The sequence below is a fragment of the Ptychodera flava genome, chromosome 1 (genome assembly GCF_041260155.1).
Source record: "Ptychodera flava strain L36383 chromosome 1, AS_Pfla_20210202, whole genome shotgun sequence".
Taxonomy (NCBI): domain Eukaryota; kingdom Metazoa; phylum Hemichordata; class Enteropneusta; family Ptychoderidae; genus Ptychodera; species Ptychodera flava.
The window spans coordinates 15,961,414-15,984,426 of NC_091928.1; the positions used below are offsets into that span (position 1 = coordinate 15,961,414).

Genomic DNA, 23,013 nt, shown 5'->3' on the forward strand with positions numbered 1-23,013 from the left:
CGAGGACTGCCCGAGGAGCAAGTAGGCCAAATTTTGCCAATTTAACACTAGCCAATAGCTTGAACTTATAATATGCCTGGCTAACCAAAAATATCATTGATTTAGTGTTTTCTTTAGCGGCTTTAGAACCCGAAAGACGCCGGGCTTTCGACGAGAAAGACGTCCCCATCTTGATTGTAAGATCATACCATTCAGTGCAAGGGGTGGTAGGCTATCAAGCTGTACGCACTCGGCGAGGTTATTGTACCACCTCTCGGACTAAATGGTATGATCTCACTATCAAGCTGGCGGATGTCCTTCGAGCCGGGCCGTCTTCAGAGTTCCAAAACCGCCGGAGAAAACATCAGTTTAACGCCAAATCAATGATATTTTTGGTTAGCCAGGCATATTATAAGTTCAAGCTATTGGCTAAGTGTTAAAATTGGCGAAATTTGGCCTACTTGCTCCTCGGGCAGTCCTCGGGCAGTCCTCGGGCAGTTCTCGGGCAGTCCTCGGGCAGCTACGGGCAGTCACGGGCAGTAATTAGTAGGACCGCAATATGTGGCCTCCTTGGTTGACTGAGCCCGTTTCGACTTAGTCACTACGATGTAAACTTGTACTTTTTCATCTGGGTGTTGATTTACGTTGAACAGTAAGCATTGCCGAGATCCATGGCTTCGAATAAGTTTACATCCATTTACCAAGCACAGGTCCAATTACACTATCGCGTGAAGCCGATCGACTGTCATACGCTGTACTTGCACAAGAGAATGGCAACCACTGTCAAGAGCATACCACTTTACGGCACACATACAAAACAGTGAGTTCACTCCGTGTCGTCGGAGAGAATATGTCGCAAAACTGTATTTTTACGACTTTTTGTGTTTTGCAACAGCAAGAACGATTATTTTGCGATGTCTGGCGGATTTTCAAGGGTTTTCAGAAAAAAACTTTTGAGAGTTGAAGGACTTGCAATGATTGTAGGTGTGTACAGACCTAATGAAATACGTTTTCAAGCTTGAATTGTCCAGAGCTTAGTAATTAGTTAATTCAACCGCTGGTGCACTTGCCCATCGGACGGGAAGTATATTGATTTTACTTGCCCGAACGCAAAATTCACTAGCCACGGGCGTTGGGCGATAGGAATTTTGAGCCGTGTACTGGCTAATGAATTGCAAGTATTTATTGTTATTTAATTCATGCAGGCTGCAGTTTGGCTTTGTTTTCAAAATGTCACAACATGCTTTTATCTTGTGTCGAATGACTGCATATGCGGCTATCACAGAGGGCAACAACATGTCCAGTGTACAAAAGCTGCTGTCATCGATATGGAGATTAGCCAATCACAAGTTTGGATTCACGCTGTGTTTTCATTCATGCCAAAATGTCGCAATTAGTTTGTTTTTTTTTTTTTGGCTAATGAGTTTTTCCGCCGTCAGACAACGCGTGTTCCTTCAGACTAGTGTTCCTTCATTCAAGCTGTAGGATCGATGACAAGATGACCCAAAATTTAGTGGCAGAAAAATACCACCAGAAAAAAATTTTGGTGGCAGATTGACAGTTTTTGGTGGCAAATGCCACCATTGCCACCGATTATTTCGATCACTGATATCCTTCAACTTCTGACTTTGGACATTTCAAAATTTTGCAAGCAGAGAGCGTAAATTGGTCAACATTTAAAATAGAATCAATATTGGAATGAAAATGGTCTGAAAAATGGTGTCCTAGGCCATGTACTGTACATGTACACACTCCAACACAGGTGTACTCATACTGTTGCACACATAAATGATAGATCTGAAGACATAACATGCACAGGAAATTAGGGATATTAGCAAATTAAAACAGTATACTTTTCTTGGCCTTTCAGAAAATCATTTTTCACAAGGTTTCTACCAGTACCAGGAAAGAACATCCCTCAATTATGAGTAAAAACATGGCATAACGTTTAACATCTTTGAAAAACTTGTAAATTACAGAGTCTAAGTGTTCAAGAAATAACATTAACCCTTTGAGCATTGTAATTTTCCCCCAAAATATCAGGGCAACATTTCATCAATTTTTATGAATTTTTCTGTGATTTTTTCCGCAATTTTGGACCAAATGGACTTGAATTTTTATGGGCTACAATTTTGGACCAAAATTTTGGGAAAAATCTGGGAAAAAGTGTTATGTCTGGATCTGAAAGAAATTGTTGCCGTCATATAGTATAATTTAATGCAACAAAAATCGACTTTGGCACTCAAAGGGTTAATGTGATCAATCCATGTGATTTACACGTACAGTGATAGAATTCTTTTCATGAGTCTGTCGGTTTTGACACATGACAAGCAAGAAACATGGCTTAGTTCTCTTTGAAATAATCCAACTGATTGTAGAAAGAGTCTAGTGTTGAAAAATACTCATCAGGATACTTGTAAAGGTGGCTGACGTGCAAGGAATCCTCAAAGCATTTACCGTAGACTGTGTACCCATCTTGTCTCGCAAAGATGATATGGCTTCCTCGACAGTGGCTGGGTTTCCTATGGGGTCTTTCTTGGAGTAGAAGAAGAGTGAGGGCGCTGTCACTGGACTGGCAAAGAATGTCTTGGACGCCACATTGTAATGTCTTGTGGCCATGTTGTGCAACATCTTCAAATAAGCTTCGATGGATTTGCGGAAGGTAAACTGCAGGATTGGGTTTTCTGTGACAGCTTTCGACAGCCCCTCTGGGACGTTGTTCACATCCACGGGACTGTCGTAAACCTGACAAGCGATGCGCTGGAGGATTTCCACCTCGTGCTTGGCCATGCTCTGCATCTTTTGTACCACCTCCGTGTAGAGATACGCCCCGACAGAAAACGCGTGCACCATTAGCTGTCTATGTTTCATATTGTCCTGCTGCACGAATTCAACAACGTTCTCCGCGATGACCTGCGAGCCTCTCTCTGGGAACAGCAACTGTCCTGGTGATATTTGAATAGAGAGCACGTCACACTGCCGATTCAAATAATACTCCGCAAATTTCTCCAGGTGTTTCTGCTTGGCAGCCATCCAACTAAACAACAAAACCAATGGCTTTGGCATCTCTTTTTCCTGGCCACCTTCAACATCTATTTCTTTATACAGCAAGTTATCGTTGATTTTCTTTGCGGTTATGTTGGCTGGCGTCATGATTGAGAAGGCTCTGGCAATCCGACCGAAATTTTCCGGCTACAAAGAAAAGGTGAAAATTATACGTCAGACTTCAAGTTGAGTTACCGTTATCTTTTTATGAATTATTCTTATGCTGTCGAAATCTAAAAGATACAAAATTGCTAAAATGGTGAATGTTCCAGATATGTTCCAGGTCCAAAGTTCTGAGGATTTTTAGTTCAAGGCTGTGAAGTCAATGGTACAAAATGACATTATTAAAAGCACTTTAAAAACTGCTGAGTCAGCATTTAGGGGGTGTTGTTTTGTACAGAAAGGAATAATCTTGCAATTTTATCTTGAAAATCTAGCACGGTGACACCACACTTTGAATATATATTTTTCAAAAGACTTATCATTTCAAGTTTGTTGATGAAATTTTCAAGAAAAATACAATAATACAAGGATGTGTTCTTGCATTTCTCCATCCAAATCAATGGAATTATTGGCTGATGCTGTGCTATCCATGCGTAGTTCCCTAACAAACATAAATATATAAGAAAACCTAAACATAAATACGTAGCTTATGAGCTCATGCTAAACACAATAAATCCTGAACAGAAATCTGTCATTTTGTAAATTTTAGCATGCCAAGTTTAGCTCAGACATTTCTCATTTCAAGGTATTGGTTGCCTCAAACTCAAACTTTCCTAAAAAATACTTTCAGCCATACTCTTACTAATAAAAAAAGAATAAAAATACTGTCAAGGACAGTGTGCTCATATTTGGTTTGAATTGGTCCATTCAAGAAATATTCACACCAGAAAAACAAAAATTACAAATGTAAGTAAGGTCTGAAACTTTTGGTACTGGAGGTCAAATTTAGGAACATGCATAGCAGTAAGGAATGTTTCAACACGTACACAGTCCCTCCTAAATTGCAGAGGTCTGCCAATGTGTAACACAGTTCATGAACGATGATAAGAAATGACTCATTGTGTAGGCTGTTTCAGTTACTGCCATCATTCCCATACATAGAAGGTACACTGCATACAAATGAGGTCATGCCTAATAGAACCTCTCCCTTAGATGTATAGCTGTTTCAGTTAATACCACCACTCCCACACATTTGCAGGATTTTCAGTTTTTCTTACCTCATTTGCATATCTTTGACACTGACATGTTCATGTTAACAAATTCACATCTCAACCCCTTGGTCAACCTATACACCAAATACTAAGATGGTACTTGTGATGATTTTGGAGTTTTTGATGTGGACGGACATACACCCACACATACTAACATACATACATATAGACTTACAGATGCCACACTTTTAGGTATTTGTACATACCGGTATACCAAATATGAGCTAAAAAATCAGAAGAAATTTAAGAATAAAAATCAGAGGTCAACATGCCAAGTTTAGTACGCTAGTACAGACACAAATTACCTGACATTTTTACCAACATTTGAAATTCAAAATTTCCGATACTTGAAATTCAAAATGGGTCCCATCTAATGTAAACTCTATGACTGGAAAAAATTTTCAATTTTCAAAACAATGAAATTTCTTCTCCAAGAGCTTTACAATGAGCATCCACAAGTGGTAGATCAGCAAAAATTGTAAAAGTTTGGAGGTCATAAAAGCACACTGCCCGGTGCATTCTACCTTTAACATGAAGGACACTGTTGTACAGAACTGAATGGCAAATAATCCACTGGGATTACTGTAGACACTGCTGACTCAATGTTACATAAGTGTTGTCTTTGACAAAAGAAAATTCACCGTTCTCACATTACTCACATTTACTGATTTGGGACTTGCTCAAGAATTTTCAGTGCTTCTATAGGTACATACAAAACATCTTGAGAAATCTGTGATTGGGACTTGGTATGGGTGGGGCAGACAGGGTGGCATATTGATATCAGCATGATTCATAGACAAGCCAATGCAGATCAAGGTTAAAATTGGTACATACATCTATTAATTATTCATTTGGTGGTTTCCAGAACCACTGCATTCAGTGGTCCTGAAAGTTACTCTAATGGTACTGTTATGTACATTGGTGTTTGGCACTTTGGACAGCCAAATTTGCTCATAGTTGCAAAATGACAATAAATACATCATAGTCAACAGGAGAATGTAAAACAATGAAATATAGCACAGATATTAAACACACAATAATATAAATGACATATCTCATTATTTACTCTTATAATTAATGCGCACTATATCTCTTTACCAGTAGTAAAAGATGCTTTCTAAAGATTTCTGTAACATAAGAATTTATATTTACCTTAACTAAAATATCCTATTTGGAAGTCTTGTAAAAAGAAAAGTCTTAATTGTCAAAAGGGTGGAAAACTGCATGTTTATCAGAATTCTTTGCAATCAACATCGGAAAGTTAACTTTTGAGGGGAAAAGGTAAATGGACTTGTGAAATAAATTACTGTTGTTTAATCAATTATTTTGTGAACAAAATTACTCATATTAATAAAGCTTTTTTGTAGTCAGCACTTTCCATGTCAATGTGGCCTTGGTGGATTGTCAGACACATGCACAAACTGCCAAATTGCACATGTTGAAAATAATACATACATTAGTATTCTGATCTTTCCCCAAACAAGCCAAATCATCCAGCTTTTGGTCATTTAGACCTTCAAAATATTTCATATTATTATTCCTCACATTCTAATAAATATTAAAATAAATTTAATGACGGTGTGAAATCCCAAAATATGGAATATGAATACATATGAAACTAATTTCAGCCCCACACATATGTTCAGATGACTTACAGCATGGCCACTTGGTTCCACGATGAAAAAAAGAACTTTAATACCAGGAACTAAATTTAGATCATGTGTGTTTGAGAAAAAAATATAGCAAATGTGAATAAAATGATGACATGAGGCTTCTGAGAGGATATCGGGTGCAAGTTGGGTTATCAACCAAGATTTTATCGCTTGAGCTGATACATTGAGAGGGCGTGATTTGACCTTGTGTGATCTTTGAACTGGCAGAGAATTCTTGAAAGAACTGTAGACCGCAATGCATTGAGCCTTTACAAACTCTATTGCGCTGCTTATACCACATCAAACAATGAATAAGAATTGCCAGTTTCTATCTTTTAGGTGCACCGCACACTAAAACCTAAAATCATTATTTTAGCCTTCTTCATCTTTCATAAAGCAGAAACTGTTTTGTTTCTTTAGTCTCAAAAATACTATATGCCAATTCAACTATGATCAGTGTTTTCCAGGACGTGCTTTTTTGCCAATCTCGCCTATCTAATCCAAATCCCCCTCCAAATAATCACAAATGCCCCACATTTCGCCTTTAGACAATGAGAATTATTTATAGTAGCTTCCACTTCATGATTACTGTCTGTGATGTAACATCATACAGTTGATGTACCGGTAATCCACTTCCTATCTGAACATGGGTGAGATACATGTAAAGCTGAAAAGACTATCAACTAGAGTTTGTCTCCAGATTACAAAACTGTCTGAGCTGAAATGAATGAAGTGTGAATGATTTGCGTAGGCTTCGAATTTATGCAACATGGATAAAAAACCTAGGAAGAAACAGGAGTCTCTTTTCTTTTACATTTCATCAATGGTTTGATTTGCATTAAATACCAGAAAAAACATTATGCACAAACCAGAACAAAAGACTCTAAATTTTCAAGCAAGGGGTGACATTGCATTCCCCATTGTTAGAGAAATCTGTAGAAAACACTACATAATGCTGGTCCACAGAGGTATTTTGGTTTGTCGTCATGATTATATATTATAGCCCAAACATGGGACTATGTGCCCGAGGGTAGGTGACCATTTGCCCGACGTAAATGGTCTCCTGCCCCGAGGGTACATAGTCCCATGTTTGGGCTATAATGTTTTTATTACATGCCTCTCTTACTCAGTTTGCACCAAAAATATTACGTTTAATGACAAAATGTAGTCAAATGCTTTATTTTCATTTTAGACGAAAAACGGTTAAAAATAGAATGATTTTCATCATCGAAAGGCGCATTGATATATTTAAACTACTGTTATGCGGTTTATCAATATTTTTATGCGAAATTTTCCAAAAACCGGATTTTCTGTGCAAAACATGAAATTTCAAGACTTTTGCATCCAAAAGTTTTCAAGTTGAAAATAGTTCCGGTTCACTTTCAGTCCAGTGATGACTATGCGGCCCGCGACATCATCGGCGAGTTACCATTGAATCCTATGGAGCGCGCGACGTTCGATATACGAGGCATGTAATAATGTATTTTGGAGCCTCCCTCGTCTTCAGCCTACAAACTTTTACTGAGAAACTCTTTTGTTTCTATTGTATTGGAAAACCTACATGCCGAGGTGCGGGTCCATCGATTTAATTCCATTCCATAGTAGAGTACACTGTCTGCACAGAGAGGGAACAGCTATTTTGTGGTGCCAGTATGTAGAGCCTGTACAAATACTTATACCACTGGGCAGACGATGGAAAAACAGGGCTGCTTATATTAAAGTACGATAAATGCCTTCGTTGAGGTTACCATATTTTGACTTGTCAATGACAGACAACAGTTTCAGCTGTGGGCTTGAAATAATATTTGTTGCTGTGTCTGGGACAGGCACTTTCGAAAATTACTTGTGCACATGGAAAGATTGAAATTTTCAGTAGATCTTCAGGCTTACAATCTCTTAGCTCAACCTTGACTCTGAAAGTTTAAATTTGCGCAACTTGGGACAGTTTCAGAATTTTTTTTACGCTAGCCTATCAAAAACAAAAATTTGGAAAAAGGGTGATGATCTGAGAAGTTACATATACGGTAGGTACGCTGCCATTTAGGAATAAAAAGTCAAATTTATTAATATTTACTACTGGTATTAGGCAGATATTTCTCTGTTTTAGAAAGGTACCTGTCATATTGCTTCAATATGTTAATGAGAGAGCAAAACAATTGTTTAAGCCCTGTAGCTACTTGTAAAAGAAGTTTGAAGCATGCAAAATAAGTAGAAATTTGGCGCTGATCAGTACAGACTGAATGGATTGAGAGATGAAAGAATTATGTTATGAAACTTACTTCATCCATGTATGCACATAAATTACCGATACTTATACATTGAGCACAGCATTTTTCAAAAATAAAAATATTCTTTTCAATAATAAAAATACCATGCAACGTACATATCTTAACACAGTCTGGCAGGTAACTTATAACTGCATTGTCGTACGGCTTTCAAGTCTGTCCATTTTTACACAGGCAAAACTGACTGGCCATTCTCTAATTTCAGCAAACATGTCTTCCCATCACAAATTTTCTGATCTATAAATTGGAACACATTTTCTGTCAATATCTTCCATTTCCTGCCCGCTTTTCAGTCACAACTTGCCTCTTTTAGAACAAATTTTGAAAACCCTGGCCTCAATTCTTGCATCAGAAACTTCTTCTAATAAAAGTACCACTCACATCACGCATGTGGCTATCTGAAAATAGCTTGAAAATACAGATGTCACACATTTCAAAGATCGTAACTGACGTTATTTATGGAGAGTAGAATGACACTAAAATCTTCACATCAAACCTGTTCATTTATAATTTACAATTCTTTACATCACAGTGTTATAATTTACCTCTTGCTTGCCTTCCTATAGGTATTTGTTGTCATTAATATCAACAAATATCTGTTCAATTTTTGCTTGTTATATTTTAAGTAATATGAAATTTTCAAAGTCCAAACTGACCATATGGACCGTGCAAGGAATGCTGGGATTATTTTTCTAATTTGATAAAAAGTCATGAAACTTTGAAGTGTCATTTTGGATATTTCTTTAGTTTACATTTCATCTGCTTGTCTATTCCAATGGAGTTGAAAAATTCTTCATTGTTGTCCACTTAAGAGTTTCACATCCCTGTCACACAAAGTAGGACATTTTCTACACGTGCCTGAATATTATGAATTTCATTCCTACTTCATCTAACAACTAATATCAGATTGATGTCTGATACTGAACTTTGTAGTGACATGGGAAGAAAGTCCGTGTACCATCATGCAATGGGGCATGACCCTTGTACATCATGATACTGACATTCCCCCATTACCTACTGAAGCAACCATCTGAAATTTAACACATTGAAAAGTTTGTCAGAAATTGGCCTAAAAACAGCTTATAAGGTGTACTGCTTTTCCCAAATAACTCTGGCATGAATATGTCCTTGACATTGTGCTCGGACACGGGAAAATCATAAAAACTTTACTGATGCAGTTGACTGTTTTACCACTTCTTGAGAAAATGATCCAAGACTTCTGATCGGAATTTTTCTGAAGGGTTTCAAAATTAAGTTTGTTGCTTTGTTCTTGACACTGTTTTGAAAAAAATGGGAGAAACTGTAAAGAGTTCAACTTTACCGTTCCATGATATTAAGTATCAGTATACCTTAAGGTAGAACGCATCTTAGGGACAAACTGGCTTTCAAAGTCTATTGTTACCTACAACTTGTGGGGGTCATTTCAAAGCTCTTGATGAAAGAAAATTTTTTACTGTCTCAGTTTTTTCAAAATAGAAAAATTTTATTTTTCTCCATAGCGTTAATACACAGATGGCGGCCATTTTGAATTTCAATTATCAGGAAATCTTAGGTAATTTGTCTCTCTAGTACCAAAGTTTGCATGGTGACCCCCGATTTTTATTTTGCTTTGGTAAGAGAACGGTCAAAAGTTTCATTGGGGAAAGTTTGAGCAAAAGCTTAAGTCTTTCACTTTCTAGGCATACAACCTTAAACTTATCCATCCTTACTAAATGGTAATATGGTACATACCAAAGCTGTAAAACTCTAAATAATATGAACACTATAATGCTTTCTACTTTGGTAATCTTTATCTGAACCAATTGTTTGGTTTCAAAATTTTTATTGATTAAAGATCTTTGTCTTCTTTGCATTCACTGCTTCATTAAATTTTAAGATATGATAATCAGTTCAATTACCTTTACGAGTTTTAAAACCAGCGATTATAGAAACTTTCATCACACAAGCATTGTCCTTTAAAGGGACAATGTTGCCCATTTTGCATGAATTTTGTTTGATACGAGATACTACGGTACTTATATTGCTGGACATGTTGAAAGATACTGAATAAATGGGTGACCATGCATATATATAATATCATATGTGACCCCAGTTTTAGACAAATTAAATGAAATATATCGTGTCTAAAACCGGGGTCGAATATATGCATGGTCATCCATGATTCATTCAGTATCTTTCAACAAGTCAAACAAGAGAAGTAGTATTATGTATCAAAAAAATTCATGAAAAATGGGCGACTTTGTCCCTTTAAGTTTGACTGCAGTATAGCTTATACGGTCAGCTAACATTAAAGTTGTCATCTAAAGTGAGAGTTGTAATAATTATATCATGGAATGTATGAGTTGGACTTTGAAAGATGGACTTTACCATGGCAATTATGGTAGAAAAGCACGTTGTGATAAAAATAGCAAATTGAGGGGCAAAGTACCAACCTAGATTTTAATCGTGTCAGATTTTAGCCATAACACTGAATCTAGTACACTGTTTTTATTTCTAGCTAGTTATGTTTACAGGAATGTGTATGCAGTTGTAAGGTGCCTCTTATGGAATCATGCTTCCGTCTGTGGGCGGGTAGTTTTCACATGTATTGATGAAAACAAACACAATGTTTAAGATATGTACACATAAAAGATAGCAGTTTTCTTTACCTGTCATTGCAATACCTTGGAAAATGAAACCTGGCAGGAGGGTAGGTTTTGGGAAAATTTGAGGAGGACAAAACAAATAATGTGATTAATCCTTTCAGGTCCTACTTTCTAGTAACTTAGTTTAATACCAGAGTTACCCTTATAATAAAGGGATTAAGGCCTGAAAGGGTTAAAGGTGCCCCTATTAGAGTTTAGGAACGGATATGCAACTAGCTGGTTCATAAGACATGCAACCACCCCTCCTCTGGCATACTGAATGTGCTATGGCCTTGTTATTGCTATTGTATTGTACGCACAATGCGTGATATGGGTCCGTTTATGTAATTCAATTCCATAGTAGAGTACACTGTTTGCACTGAGAGGGAAGGTCTATTTTGTGGTGCCAGGACGTAGCATGTACAAATTCTCAGAACACTGAACAGACGAACGGGAAAACAGGAACAGTACAAATAAAGGTTGGCATCTTTTGACTTGAATGGGTGCTCATATGTTAGAAAATGTGATGAAACAGGTTTCACTTTCTGGCTTCGACAAACTCTAGAATTTCTTGTGCGTTTTTGCAAGCTGGTTTTCATAAATGTAGTTCACGTTACCAAAAGTCAACCTTGAAATGCAGGTCAATGACCCTGGTAATTTGCATAAGTACAATAGAAGAGTGTTTACTTCTTGTTCTGACAGTGGAATCAATATTCAACTGAATTCAGTGTCGGCATCGTTATCGTCCAAATACACCTATTGGTTAAATTGCACATGTAAGCACCTTCCAAACTGAGAATTGATCTTTTTCACTGGTTACACCACCAGATGCTGTAGATCATCAGCGGAGCATTTTCCCGATAGGCACACGGACCCCAGTCAGTGGGCAGACATTAAAACGACTTTAATATCTGCCTGAGACAGGAATTTGCTCCAACAAATTCTTTGCAATGTATACTTTGAATTTTGAAAGATCTCCGAATTACATCATGATAAAATGGTAATTTTTGTGTCAGCTAACTACGTCTGCAGTTGAGGGGGATATAGTCCGTAAATATGATTTGTAATGGAAAAGCTCAAGCATAAAATGATATAAGGTCACATTATGGTGTAAATTATGCTGTGTACTGAAATTTGAAATTAACGAAAATTATTTCAAATAAATTTGCAAGCTCGGTCGCGTTTTTCGGCTGCTTGTAACATGACCTCACGCCGTGTGTAACAACTAAGAAACACATCATCATTAATTATGCAATTTGCAATACATTGCGTCATATGACAGGCCGGTGATTGACAGCAAACTGCCCTGAATTACGGAAAATTTTCAATTTTTGGGGCCGTCAAAAAATTTTGCTACGATTTCAAGGCTTTTGGAGATCAACATATTGAGATTTCGATTTTTCTCCGGGTCTTGGGAAGGAAAATTAGTTAAAAGGCGGCGAAAACTTGTTGATACGGATAGCGTGATCGATAAAAACAAATCAGTACTTGAACTGTGAAATCGTGTCATTAAACTCGTTACTTCCCATACGTAGGGTGATTGACTTCGAGCAAAACTAGGGCATAGGGCAGGTTCCGAAATGGGACGGAGCCACAGGTAGGGGTTGAAAACTGGACTACTTCTCTGTGTTTATGTTGCCAAATCAGTATTTTTGATTTAGTGATCCCATATGATGAAGTAAATAAACAAACTGTTTGCGGCCGTCCATGAACGCGCAAGGCTACATCACGTGTATGATGGCAATCGCGAGAAAGTGTATCAGTGACTTTATTAGTCCCAACTGACACAGTTTTTGTCAGCAAGCAGCTAGCCGCAGGGCAGTATAGCTACTGCGGTAATTTATACAGTGCGGACGGACGGAACAAATCAGTTGACAGTCAACCCGATATTTGTGGTACTAAAACGTTGGCAAAATTGCATCTGATCACCGAAAGCGGACATTCGCTGATTGCAGGCATGAAATTGGGTCAAATAACTCGTGTCCTAGATTACCGTGACACGTGGAAGCGACGGAGCTGGATCATATGTTGTACTTTCGACGATGGAGACAAAGACACACTGACGCAATCGCCCATTGCCCACTGCCTGGCTGAATGATGATGCATTTCCCCTTCGGTACTCACCGGTTTTGCGATTGCCTTCACCATCTCTTGAACAACGGTAGCGCGTTTAACGATTTTAAACATATTTCCCTCTCGGAGATTCTCTCACTGTGTTCGGCAGAAAGACGTACTCGATCACCAGCCAGCCATGCACACACACACGTGTTTGATAACAGTGTGGGAGGGCTTGCTGTCTGTGTCCGTACGGTCAACGTAACGGGACCTCTCCGGCGTGACCTTGCGGTAATGGGGTTACAAGAAACTACTCATTTTGATTGGCTGTTGATTATCACCTGAGCTAACGAGGCAATTTGAACGAATGATGGCGCTAAACGTTGTAAGGACAATGTCAAAGACAATCCTCATTCATGATTGTTCAAACGCTTGACACGTTCATAAATCTGTTTTATTTGTCACTTTGTTGGAATAAATTCATCTTTAAAAAAAAGGAAAAGAAAAGAAAGACAATCTGCCAATCCAATGCTCTGTATCTATTCACTTCAAGTTCAAGTTATATTAAAGATGATAAATAAAGCAGAGGTTTTATCACAAAGTTGTCAAACCCTGTAAGACTTGTGAGAGAAGGGGGGTTGGGGTGGGAGATGAATGCGTTCATATGATATGATTTATATTTTTCTTTTCTTTCTCTTCTTTTTTGTTGTTGTAATAAATTTATCTTTTTTCTGGCAAAAAAGCATAAGCCGGCATTTGACATTAAAAAACGAGTTGACAACGACTGTGGTTGACGAACAAACGCACTTGGCTCTTTGCGCAATCAAAGTTCTGTAATATCAGTGTTTGGAGTAAAATAAAATGAAATTCAGTCTGAAATATAGGCCTGTTCAGCCATAGGCCGTAGAAAAGAGGTACATGGTTTATTGTGCTGATTCTGTGAAGAACTGAACCACCCAATCATCCGCAGGGCTTGTGCATAAAATCAAACAATAAAAAAAACCCAACAACAACAACAACAACAACAACAACAACAACAACAACAACAACAACAACAACAACAAAACAAGTACAACAAACGCTAAAAACAAATAAGGAACAATAAAACAAAAAGCAAACGAGCGGGGTGATCCCACGGGCGCCCCGGCTCATTGCAAAGTCCATGTCTCAACTTCTTGAATACAGTCGTTTAGTGAAAGTGCAAACAGATATTAACACGATTGGAACTAATTTGGGATAATTGAATATTGTATTAATGTTGGTTAAATCAACAAATGCAAGCTTATCTACTTTTCATTGTTTGCAATGCACTTATTTTTATGGGTTATTTGTAGCAACTTTCAGCATAGGACACCAAACATTTAAAAAAAAATTGAACTGTTATAAGATCCAATTATCCCTAATTAGTTCCAATCGTGTTAACTATAAAAGGTCGGTTCATGAACGAACGAATGGATGGATGGATGGATGGATGGATGGATGGATGGATGGATGGATGGATAAAAGGATAGATTGAGACATGGATGAATGGATGGATGAATGAATGAATGAATGAATGAATGAATGAATGAATGAATGAATGAATGAATGAATGAATGAATGAATGAATGAATGAATGAATGAATGAACGAACGAACGAACGAACGAACGAACGAACGAATGAATGAATGGATGGATGGATGAATGAATGGATAAACGGATGAAAGGGTCGATGCCGGAAATAATGTATAAAGAATGAGAGAACGATTTATTGAATGAGTGATGAATGCTGGTTAAAATACTCTCAAGTAGAAAGACTCAGTAGCATTTATCTAACATTTATACTTCAAACAAGTAAAGTTGTGTTTCATGTCTGGAGAGTTTCCCATACAACGTCTCCGAGAAAGCTAGTTAGATTGACATTTTTGATTTCTCTTACTGGTAGCGCGACATTGTGGGATTGTGCTACAGCACTCGCAAACGTATTTCCGCTGTTCGTATCGTGCAACTGTTTATTTTGTCCACTTCGAAACTTCTTTTTTTTTCAGCTGCGGTGCACGCTGTCTTCTATAATGTTAACTTTTGATGATTTTTTCACAATTTTTGTTGTTATGTCAACCATAATTTTGTATTCTACTCCCTATGGTATGTTGATATACACACCATTCAGTTTGTCAACTCAGCCTGTGTGTAAATTGCGTTGTTATTCATTGTTGACAAGTGAATTCTGGTCCGTACTAGTATTCAAATGAAAACAATAACAGTGCATTTCACACATACAAACGCTATGTTGACAAGCTACATAGTAGGTGTTTCAAAATGCTTTTGTGAGAAGAATAAGAACTTGCAACTGACATACAAAATAAAAATAACGAAAATAAAAGTTATTAAGAGTTAGCATAACTGGCGCTTTAAGGTATAGTTGAACGCGCTGAGGGAACAGATATTCGGACTCTAAAACCTTTACAATGCTTTTCTTATATATCACTTGTGGGTTTTATTTTAAATCTCTTACTGTAAGAAAAGTTTTCAACGGCTTAGTTTTTAGAAATTCGAAAATTTTATTTTATCTGTTTAGAGTTAACACAGGGATGGCAGCCATTTTGAATTTTAAATATCGGTAAATCTTGGGTTATTTGTTTCTCTAGTACTAAACTTTGCACGTAACCCCCCCGCCCCACAGGCGACCCAATAGGTTCTGAGTTTTTCACACTGTTTTCTCTATCATTTTCTCTTCTTTCTTCATGCTCTGAATGATCGGAATAAATAAAATAAATGGTTTATATAACCTAACCTAGCCTCTGTGACTCTTTATTTATTTTACACTCCATTACAAGGACGTATATCTCTCATACACACATGCTGTAATTAATTAGTCAACACAACTAATTATGTTAATCCGTGGACTTATCAGGGATTTTACGGGTTGGTCAACATCGCGAAAGATAGGAATGGTTACTAAAACGGGCCCTTTTTCATTAACATCACTATCTTTCCGATGTTGACCAACCTCTGATAAGTCCACAGATTAGCATAATTAGTTGTGTTGACTAATTAATTACAGCATGTGTGTATGAGAGATATACGTCCTTGTAATGGAGTGTAAAATAAATAAAGAGTCACAGAGGCTAGGTTAGGTTATATAAACCATTTATTTTATTTATTCCGATCATTCAGAGCATGAAGAAAGAAGAAAATGATTAGAGAAAACAGTGTGAAAAACTCAGAACCTATTGGGTCGCCTGTGCCCCCCCCCCCCCCCCCCCCGATTTTTATTCCTGATTTGGAAGAGAATTGTTGAAAGATTCCACAGGGAAAGTTTGAGCAAAAGTTTAAGTCTTTCACGTTCGAGGCTACTAATCTGTCTTTTTAAGCGTTCAGTTACATCACGTGGCCACGCGGGAATCCCTACGTTGCCTGTAGTCCCGGTGGTGGCAGTCCCCGGGTTGGTGGGCACCCATGCGCGTTACCAAATTCACGGAAAAAGGAGTGTTTTTCTTCAGTCATCTCGGAGATTCTAGGTCCGTGAAATCGAGAAAAAGGGGTACTTTTTCAGAGTAACCTCCGAGATTAGGGGTAGTCCGTTCATAATCTCCCTAGGACACTAAATCTGGTCTAGTCTCACTCACAAAGAAAATGAAAAACAGTACCGTACGTTTGTATGTACATATGACGTATACATGCCCATCACTTAGGGTCCAACCTCCAGGGTCAACCCTGGAAGTCAACATACTAACCTCCTAGATTTCGAAAATAAGGGTATGTTTTTTACAGCTAATTTCTCCCAGATTTGCCACAAATAGGGGGTGTTTTTCTCAGAAATATTCTAGGAAAAGGGGTACTTTTCAAACTTGGGTAACAAGCATGGGTACCCACCAACCCGGGGACTGCCACCGCCGGGCCTGCAGTACGACTCATTGTGTGTAGGCCCATAGTAAGTCTGTAGTGCGACTCGTGCACTGTGGGTATGTCTATGGCTTATTAGTCGCACTTACTGGCCTGTGTGATGCAGCGAATCATAGCATTAGACAAAAGCGATACTAGTGAGACACGGATTCTCAGGAAGTAAGTTGAGATTAGTTAGTTATCCGGAGATGTGATATCAAAATATGACACATCTGTTTCGAAAATATGGGTGACACCATTTCTTGTTTTAACTTAGAGCAATGAAATGATGTAGTTGGCTTTGCTAAATCACACCACTAAATTTGTCTTTTTTGGTTAATCTTGACGGGTGACATGCTACCAGGGTATATCCTAATAAATTTATTTATTTAATTCGAACTCCAACACAGATATGGTACAGTTCAAAACCATATACATCCGCACTTACAGGAGGATTTTAATAAAAGTATACAGGACAAGAAAGCCAGATAAAACAAATGACGCACAACCAGGATGAACGAGAAAATCAAAATAAAACGCTTTTTATTAGCTTTTCTTTTAAAACTTGAAGCAGAAACTAAGAATTTGCAGACATTGATAAAATATATCTAAAGCCGTGAAATGCGATTAAAAAGTGAATTGCTTGTAAATTTGACTCTATCACCAGGTTCGCCAAATTTCCTTTTCTGTCTAGTTGATCGCCAGGGAATGTGTTAAGTGAAAATTAGAGGCAATCAATAAGAGCATTGATTGATTTATGTAAAAAAATAAGGTCAAAATAAGTGCGCTTTAAGAAAGCATTGACAAATTAAATTTAACACACAGGTCATATGAATAATAATCAAATCTTACTTTTACAAGATAACACAAATATTTAACATAATTACGCTGAGTACACTTTGTCAATGCTGTTCCAAACAACTGAGGCACATTCAAGTTTAGTTCTGACGAAAATTTTGCAAACCATGAGCACGGCATCCAACGACAACCTTTTCCCAAATCTTTTTTAGCATAGTAAGTGGTCTCCAAGCGTCAGTGATAATGGAAACAACTGGAGTTGAAAAAATTAACTTTGTGTCTAGTGTCACTTCTAGATCACTGCATAACATGTAACTATAAACTGTCTCCAAATTGTGTGCATCAATAGTACAAGCCCTGTCAATTGGCAATCTTTTCAAAGGAAGACGAAGTACAACACAATTGGCATAATTAAGATTCATTTTCAATTTCTCAGACCATGCGGATAAGTAATTGATATCCTCTTGTAACATGAACAGTCATTCACACTATGTACCAGTATACCGGTACACTTACCCATTCCGGACAAAAAGCACTATATGTGGTTCAAGATGACCCTGTTTTTACCATCATTTTCTATTTGTATAATTGGATCTTGTGAATCAATTATTTAACTTAAATGATATTGATTATGAGACCTGTTTTGATGTCACATGACACGAATATGACACTTGCCTATCAACAACATAAATTTTGGACGGCATTGTTATGAAAATACAAATAATAAAGACACGGGGGACTGTCGAAAGTCTAATCAAGAGGAAAAGAGACAAAACTGTGGAAAACACGTTTTCAGGTTTTAAATAGGACTTGGTCGCGAGGTACTATGTAAAACAACATCAATTTACACAGAGAAGAGAAGATGACTTTGTGGAAAAAAATTGATAAAATTTCTTCCTTACCTGACAACTTCAAAAACGCGCAAACGATGCGACAACAACGCGGTGAATTGTTGCAAGTATGGTCTGCCATACGGGTCACTCTTTGTTTTTTATTTTTATTTCAGAGGGGTGGAGTGGTAATACTGCCGTCTGGTATCTCTATAAATATTTCTGGTTTTTACACGAAGGGGTCGAAATAGATTACACTATACATGTTAGGTTTTGTACCAGCATGCACCAGCTCCTAAGTATCTGCACAATGACAGAGTTATGTCAGTAGTTTATCAAAAAGACATTATTCTACCCATCATCCCATATAAGGTCTTTTTCTCAGATTCATGGAGTATGGATCCAAAAAACCTACGAGGATAATATCTCCCTTATGCGGCAGCATAGTGTCGCGGTTAACGAGATTACTCTTTCATCCGCGGGGGGGGGGGGGGGGGTGGGGGTGTGACTTCATGCTTTCAGTCAGTCAGTTAAACTTTGTTTTTAAAATAAACTGTAAATTTTGTTAGTTTAAGTGACCAAATTTACCACACGATTGAACAGTTTCCAGACCGGTAAAGATCAGGATATATCTTGTATCATTTTAGACATTCACAGAATGTAGTTTGGCCATACTGCGTCAAGGTAATGCAAAGTGCAGTGTGCATGAGGGCATGTCGAGCCGTGCTGAATTATCACCTTGGGTTCTATTCGGTGAAGGTTTTTGATATATTTCCCAGATTGAGTGCTTTATTTCCTGCCTGTAAAATGCAGTGTCTTTTTACTACTTCCGAAATCATGTCGAAATGCCTAGTGTTCACCTAGTCGACACAGTATGTGTGTGTTTCATGACCAATGTTATATCGACGACTGAATTTTCATCCGTATTAGAATTCACCAGCCTTGCATTGTGTTGAAGTCTGACACAGTGACTCCGCATTTCGATAGAAAGTAGTCAGAAGTATAAAAGTACTTTTGAGAGTTCCAATATTGGAAGTCTCAAACGTTTACAATATTCTCTTGGTCTACCACTTGTGAGTCTCATTTTGAAGCTTATGGAGTAAAATAAATTTCACTGTTGTAGTTTATTGTGAACATCAAAACATCTATTTTCCCCAATAGAGTTAACAGGGGTGGTGGCTATTTTGAATTCCAAATATCGGTAATTTTAATTAGGTAATTGTTGGTTGATTCTCACCGGTAAATGATGAGTATCACAGAGAATATTACCATTCTGACTGTGTTTGGTGAGAATTTCCAGTCTCACCGGTGAGAATCTGCCTTGATTCTCACCAAACAGTGTGCCTTCTCACTGCTCACCAGTGAGAATTCAACATGTCTCACTGACAGCGGTGAGGATAACAGAGATTCTCACAAATTGCGAGAAAGCGTCACTTTCTCGCTCCAGTCCCGCAATTTTCTTCCGATAGTGACTGTGGTGCGACGGTAAGACGGTAGCACACTGAATCCACACCGAACAATTTTACAAATCAGCATAATCCAAGGGTTTCACACAAAGCTATGGGAGGGCGCCCTGTAATATCTGAAAATTTTCATCGCTTTCATTGAGCCCAATGTACTTCAGGTGCGTCCTCAACCGGCACAGAAAGGAAATACCAAATTCTTTTCAATGTCAAGCCATGACTGTGTCAACAGAAACACGAACGATAAGGCTGATAGATAGACAAACAAACACACAGACACAGGCAGACAGAAACATGGTGTTGCACATAAACAGACAAACACACAGACACGTTCACAGACACAGAAAACACATAAATAGACAGCCAGAAGCACGAACTGTAACACAGATAGACAAACAGACAAGTATACACAGACAAACAGATGAATAAACAGGCAAATAGACAGCGCGACAGAGGATAGACGAACTGCAGGTACAAAGTAATGATATCTGTTACTTAAGTTTCATGCATCCTGCAATCTTCAGACAGAAGTAAAAGATCATTACTTTGTACTTGAAGTAATTTGTGTTTATATATATATATATATATATATATATATATATATATATATATATATATATATATATATATATATATGCACATCGAAACTATGAAATTGACATGCACATTCGAAACAACTTCGTGCCACAAAATACTAATTCATCAACTACGTTGCTACTTAAAGGGGCGGTTCTCAATCCCTGGTTATCGGATTATATCTTATTGCTATTTTATTTTCCGCTGAAATTATTAAGTCCGTCCATTTGCTTCTGGATAAAGGTGATAAATGACCTGTCATGCCAATCGTACACACACTGACAAAACAAACACGATGTCTATAGTGTGTAAATTAATCAAATTCTGCTTCTATTTATTTCAAAATCCATCGGCAATTCTGAAATTAATATTCATCTCCTGAAATGTCTATAATTAAGCATGACGTGCATTTACTTATATTCATCAAAGAACCGATGTCCATATAAGGAGATGCCTTTCCAGCTGTATGCAAATCAGTCGTACCGTTGCCTAGATATTGGTAAAAGTTCATGGTATCTGTTAATCCAATTATAAAACAAAACAACAATAGCTTAGTGGCTTGGTCTAACAATTTTGAAACTAAATGCTTCAGTGTAGCACTTTCCAAATTAATACAAAAAATAGCTATGAAAACAAAATAAACCAAATGGAATTTTAGGCGTCGCCGCGAGTTTAATTGGTGTAAAGTGATATGTTTGCTAAAAGAAGAATCGTGTTAACAGTTCCGCTTCTAATTAAAGTTCTCGAAAAGAGATCCATCTGGGTGCGTAATATGGGACGTGTTTTTTCTTTATTAATTGTCTTGTAGATTTCATTGAGTAGGAAATGAACTCTTATCATTTCCATAAATCGCGTTTAACAATACTTACAATTATACGAAGAAAACGGCAAGGTTCTTCCAGACATGTACAGCGAGTTTACTTTTCTTGTCACACACTGAATTTGACAAACATGACAAGGTGAGTATTAAACAATCCACTTGTCCATCTTTGCCATATTTTAGTTTATTTCACACACTAAATAAATTCCGAAATTTGAATCCTTTTGTTACTGTAGGTCTATTGTAGGAAAGTTAAACTTCAAAACTTTTTCTAAAACTTCATTCCCAAAAGAAACTTTCAACAACTCCCTTTTATGATCAATAGTAAAAGTCGGGATTCACCATGGTAATTTGGGATTACAGAAACAAATTACATAAATTTGCAGATATTTGAAATTTAAAATGGCCGCCATTGCCAATGTTAACTCCATGGGGAGGGAATTACTTTTTCGTTTTTCACAAAAAATGACACTGGAAACTTATTTTACGCCACAGAATTCAAAATAAATCCGAATGTCTATCGCGGAGGCGCGTTCTACATTAAGAAGAATGGCAATCGATTTGTTCAGAGTGTAAGTTTTCTGATTTTGTTTCGGTTTTCTGAACAACCTTGTAGGAGAGAAGTACACGGTGTGAACGATGATCTCGTTACGTTATGGCTTGCTGCATGTTCTATAGGCAAGATATTCTTTATTAAAGGTAGTATGCGCCTCGAAAGTGAAAGACCACAATCTGCTCAAACTTTCCTTAAGGAATCTTTCAACCATTCTCTTTCAAAATCAAGAATAAATTTTGGTACTAGAGATCAAATAAACCAAGATTTACCGATATTAAAATTCACAATGACCGCCATCCCTGTGGTAACACCTACGGAGAAAAACAAAATATAATTTCGAAAAACCAATCCGGTAAAAAGTTTTCTCACACCAAGCCAGAATAAGTATCAAGTTTGAGGTGAATTACCAAAGTGCTTTGGTAATTACTGATCAAAGTCTCAATATCATCAGCGAAGTTGCTGGGTAATTAGCAAGTTTGGTGTCCGGATAAGTCGTAAAACCACAGTAAAATGAACCCCGGCATGTGGTAGGCCTATATCAGAAAAGAATTGTAAAAGTTTGAGAGTCCGAATATCTGTCCCCAAGGCGCGTTATACCTTAAAGGCTCCACTCACTGTTTAACATTCGCACTCATATTATTGTTATTTTTTGACAAACCTGTGGCAAGTTATCCGACATCTTCGCTTGCCAAGGTCTCTTGTTTGGGCAACTTGATGCTTCCCGGTTCGTGAGGCAAGGCAGCATTGACGTACACTTCCTGGGTGTCACTGTTTTTACTTTTGTCAAGTTAAAATTGTCGTTTCGGATAATTTCTAGTTGATATGTACAGTGGTCCTCTCGTTTCGTTGCAAAGGGAAAGCTCTATAGTTTGAAACAACCTTGCGAATTTGTTCTTATTCCGTTGTACAAGTATACGTGATCAGACATACATCCGGTGCCTAAAATTCTTTACAATCTTACTGGTGCTTGTCCTTCGAAGACGCGAAAATCGACCGCCGCCTTAGGTGTCTTGTCTAGTAACTCTGAGGAACAGCGCCTTTCACTCGACATAATTGGCAAATTTTATCAGTTTCGCTCATGAGCATTTCTTTTAATGCAACATCCATTTCGAAATGCCTCGCGTTTACTTTGTCAACGTTGTATTTGGGTAATGTCCAATATTGTTGTTGGTCAACAATCTGTGCATAATAATTAAGCAATAATGTACCCCTCCCGGCCCATAATGGACTTGAGCAAACTTTGCAAGACACA

The 23,013-nt window shown here is 37.6% G+C and overlaps 1 protein-coding gene across 1 annotated transcript; it reads right to left on the reverse strand.

Annotated features, from left to right (window-relative positions):
• Positions 1 to 1,368: 1,368 nt before the first annotated feature.
• On the reverse strand, positions 1,369 to 13,138 carry LOC139131233 (transmembrane protein 53-like). Its single transcript, XM_070697211.1, has 2 exons — positions 12,924 to 13,138; positions 1,369 to 3,171 (listed from the first exon to the last, which is right to left on the reverse strand). Exons 1-2 carry the CDS (start codon positions 12,984 to 12,986, stop codon positions 2,365 to 2,367), a joined length of 870 nt encoding a protein of 289 aa, XP_070553312.1. The 5' UTR covers positions 12,987 to 13,138; the 3' UTR covers positions 1,369 to 2,364.
• Positions 13,139 to 23,013: the final 9,875 nt, after the last annotated feature.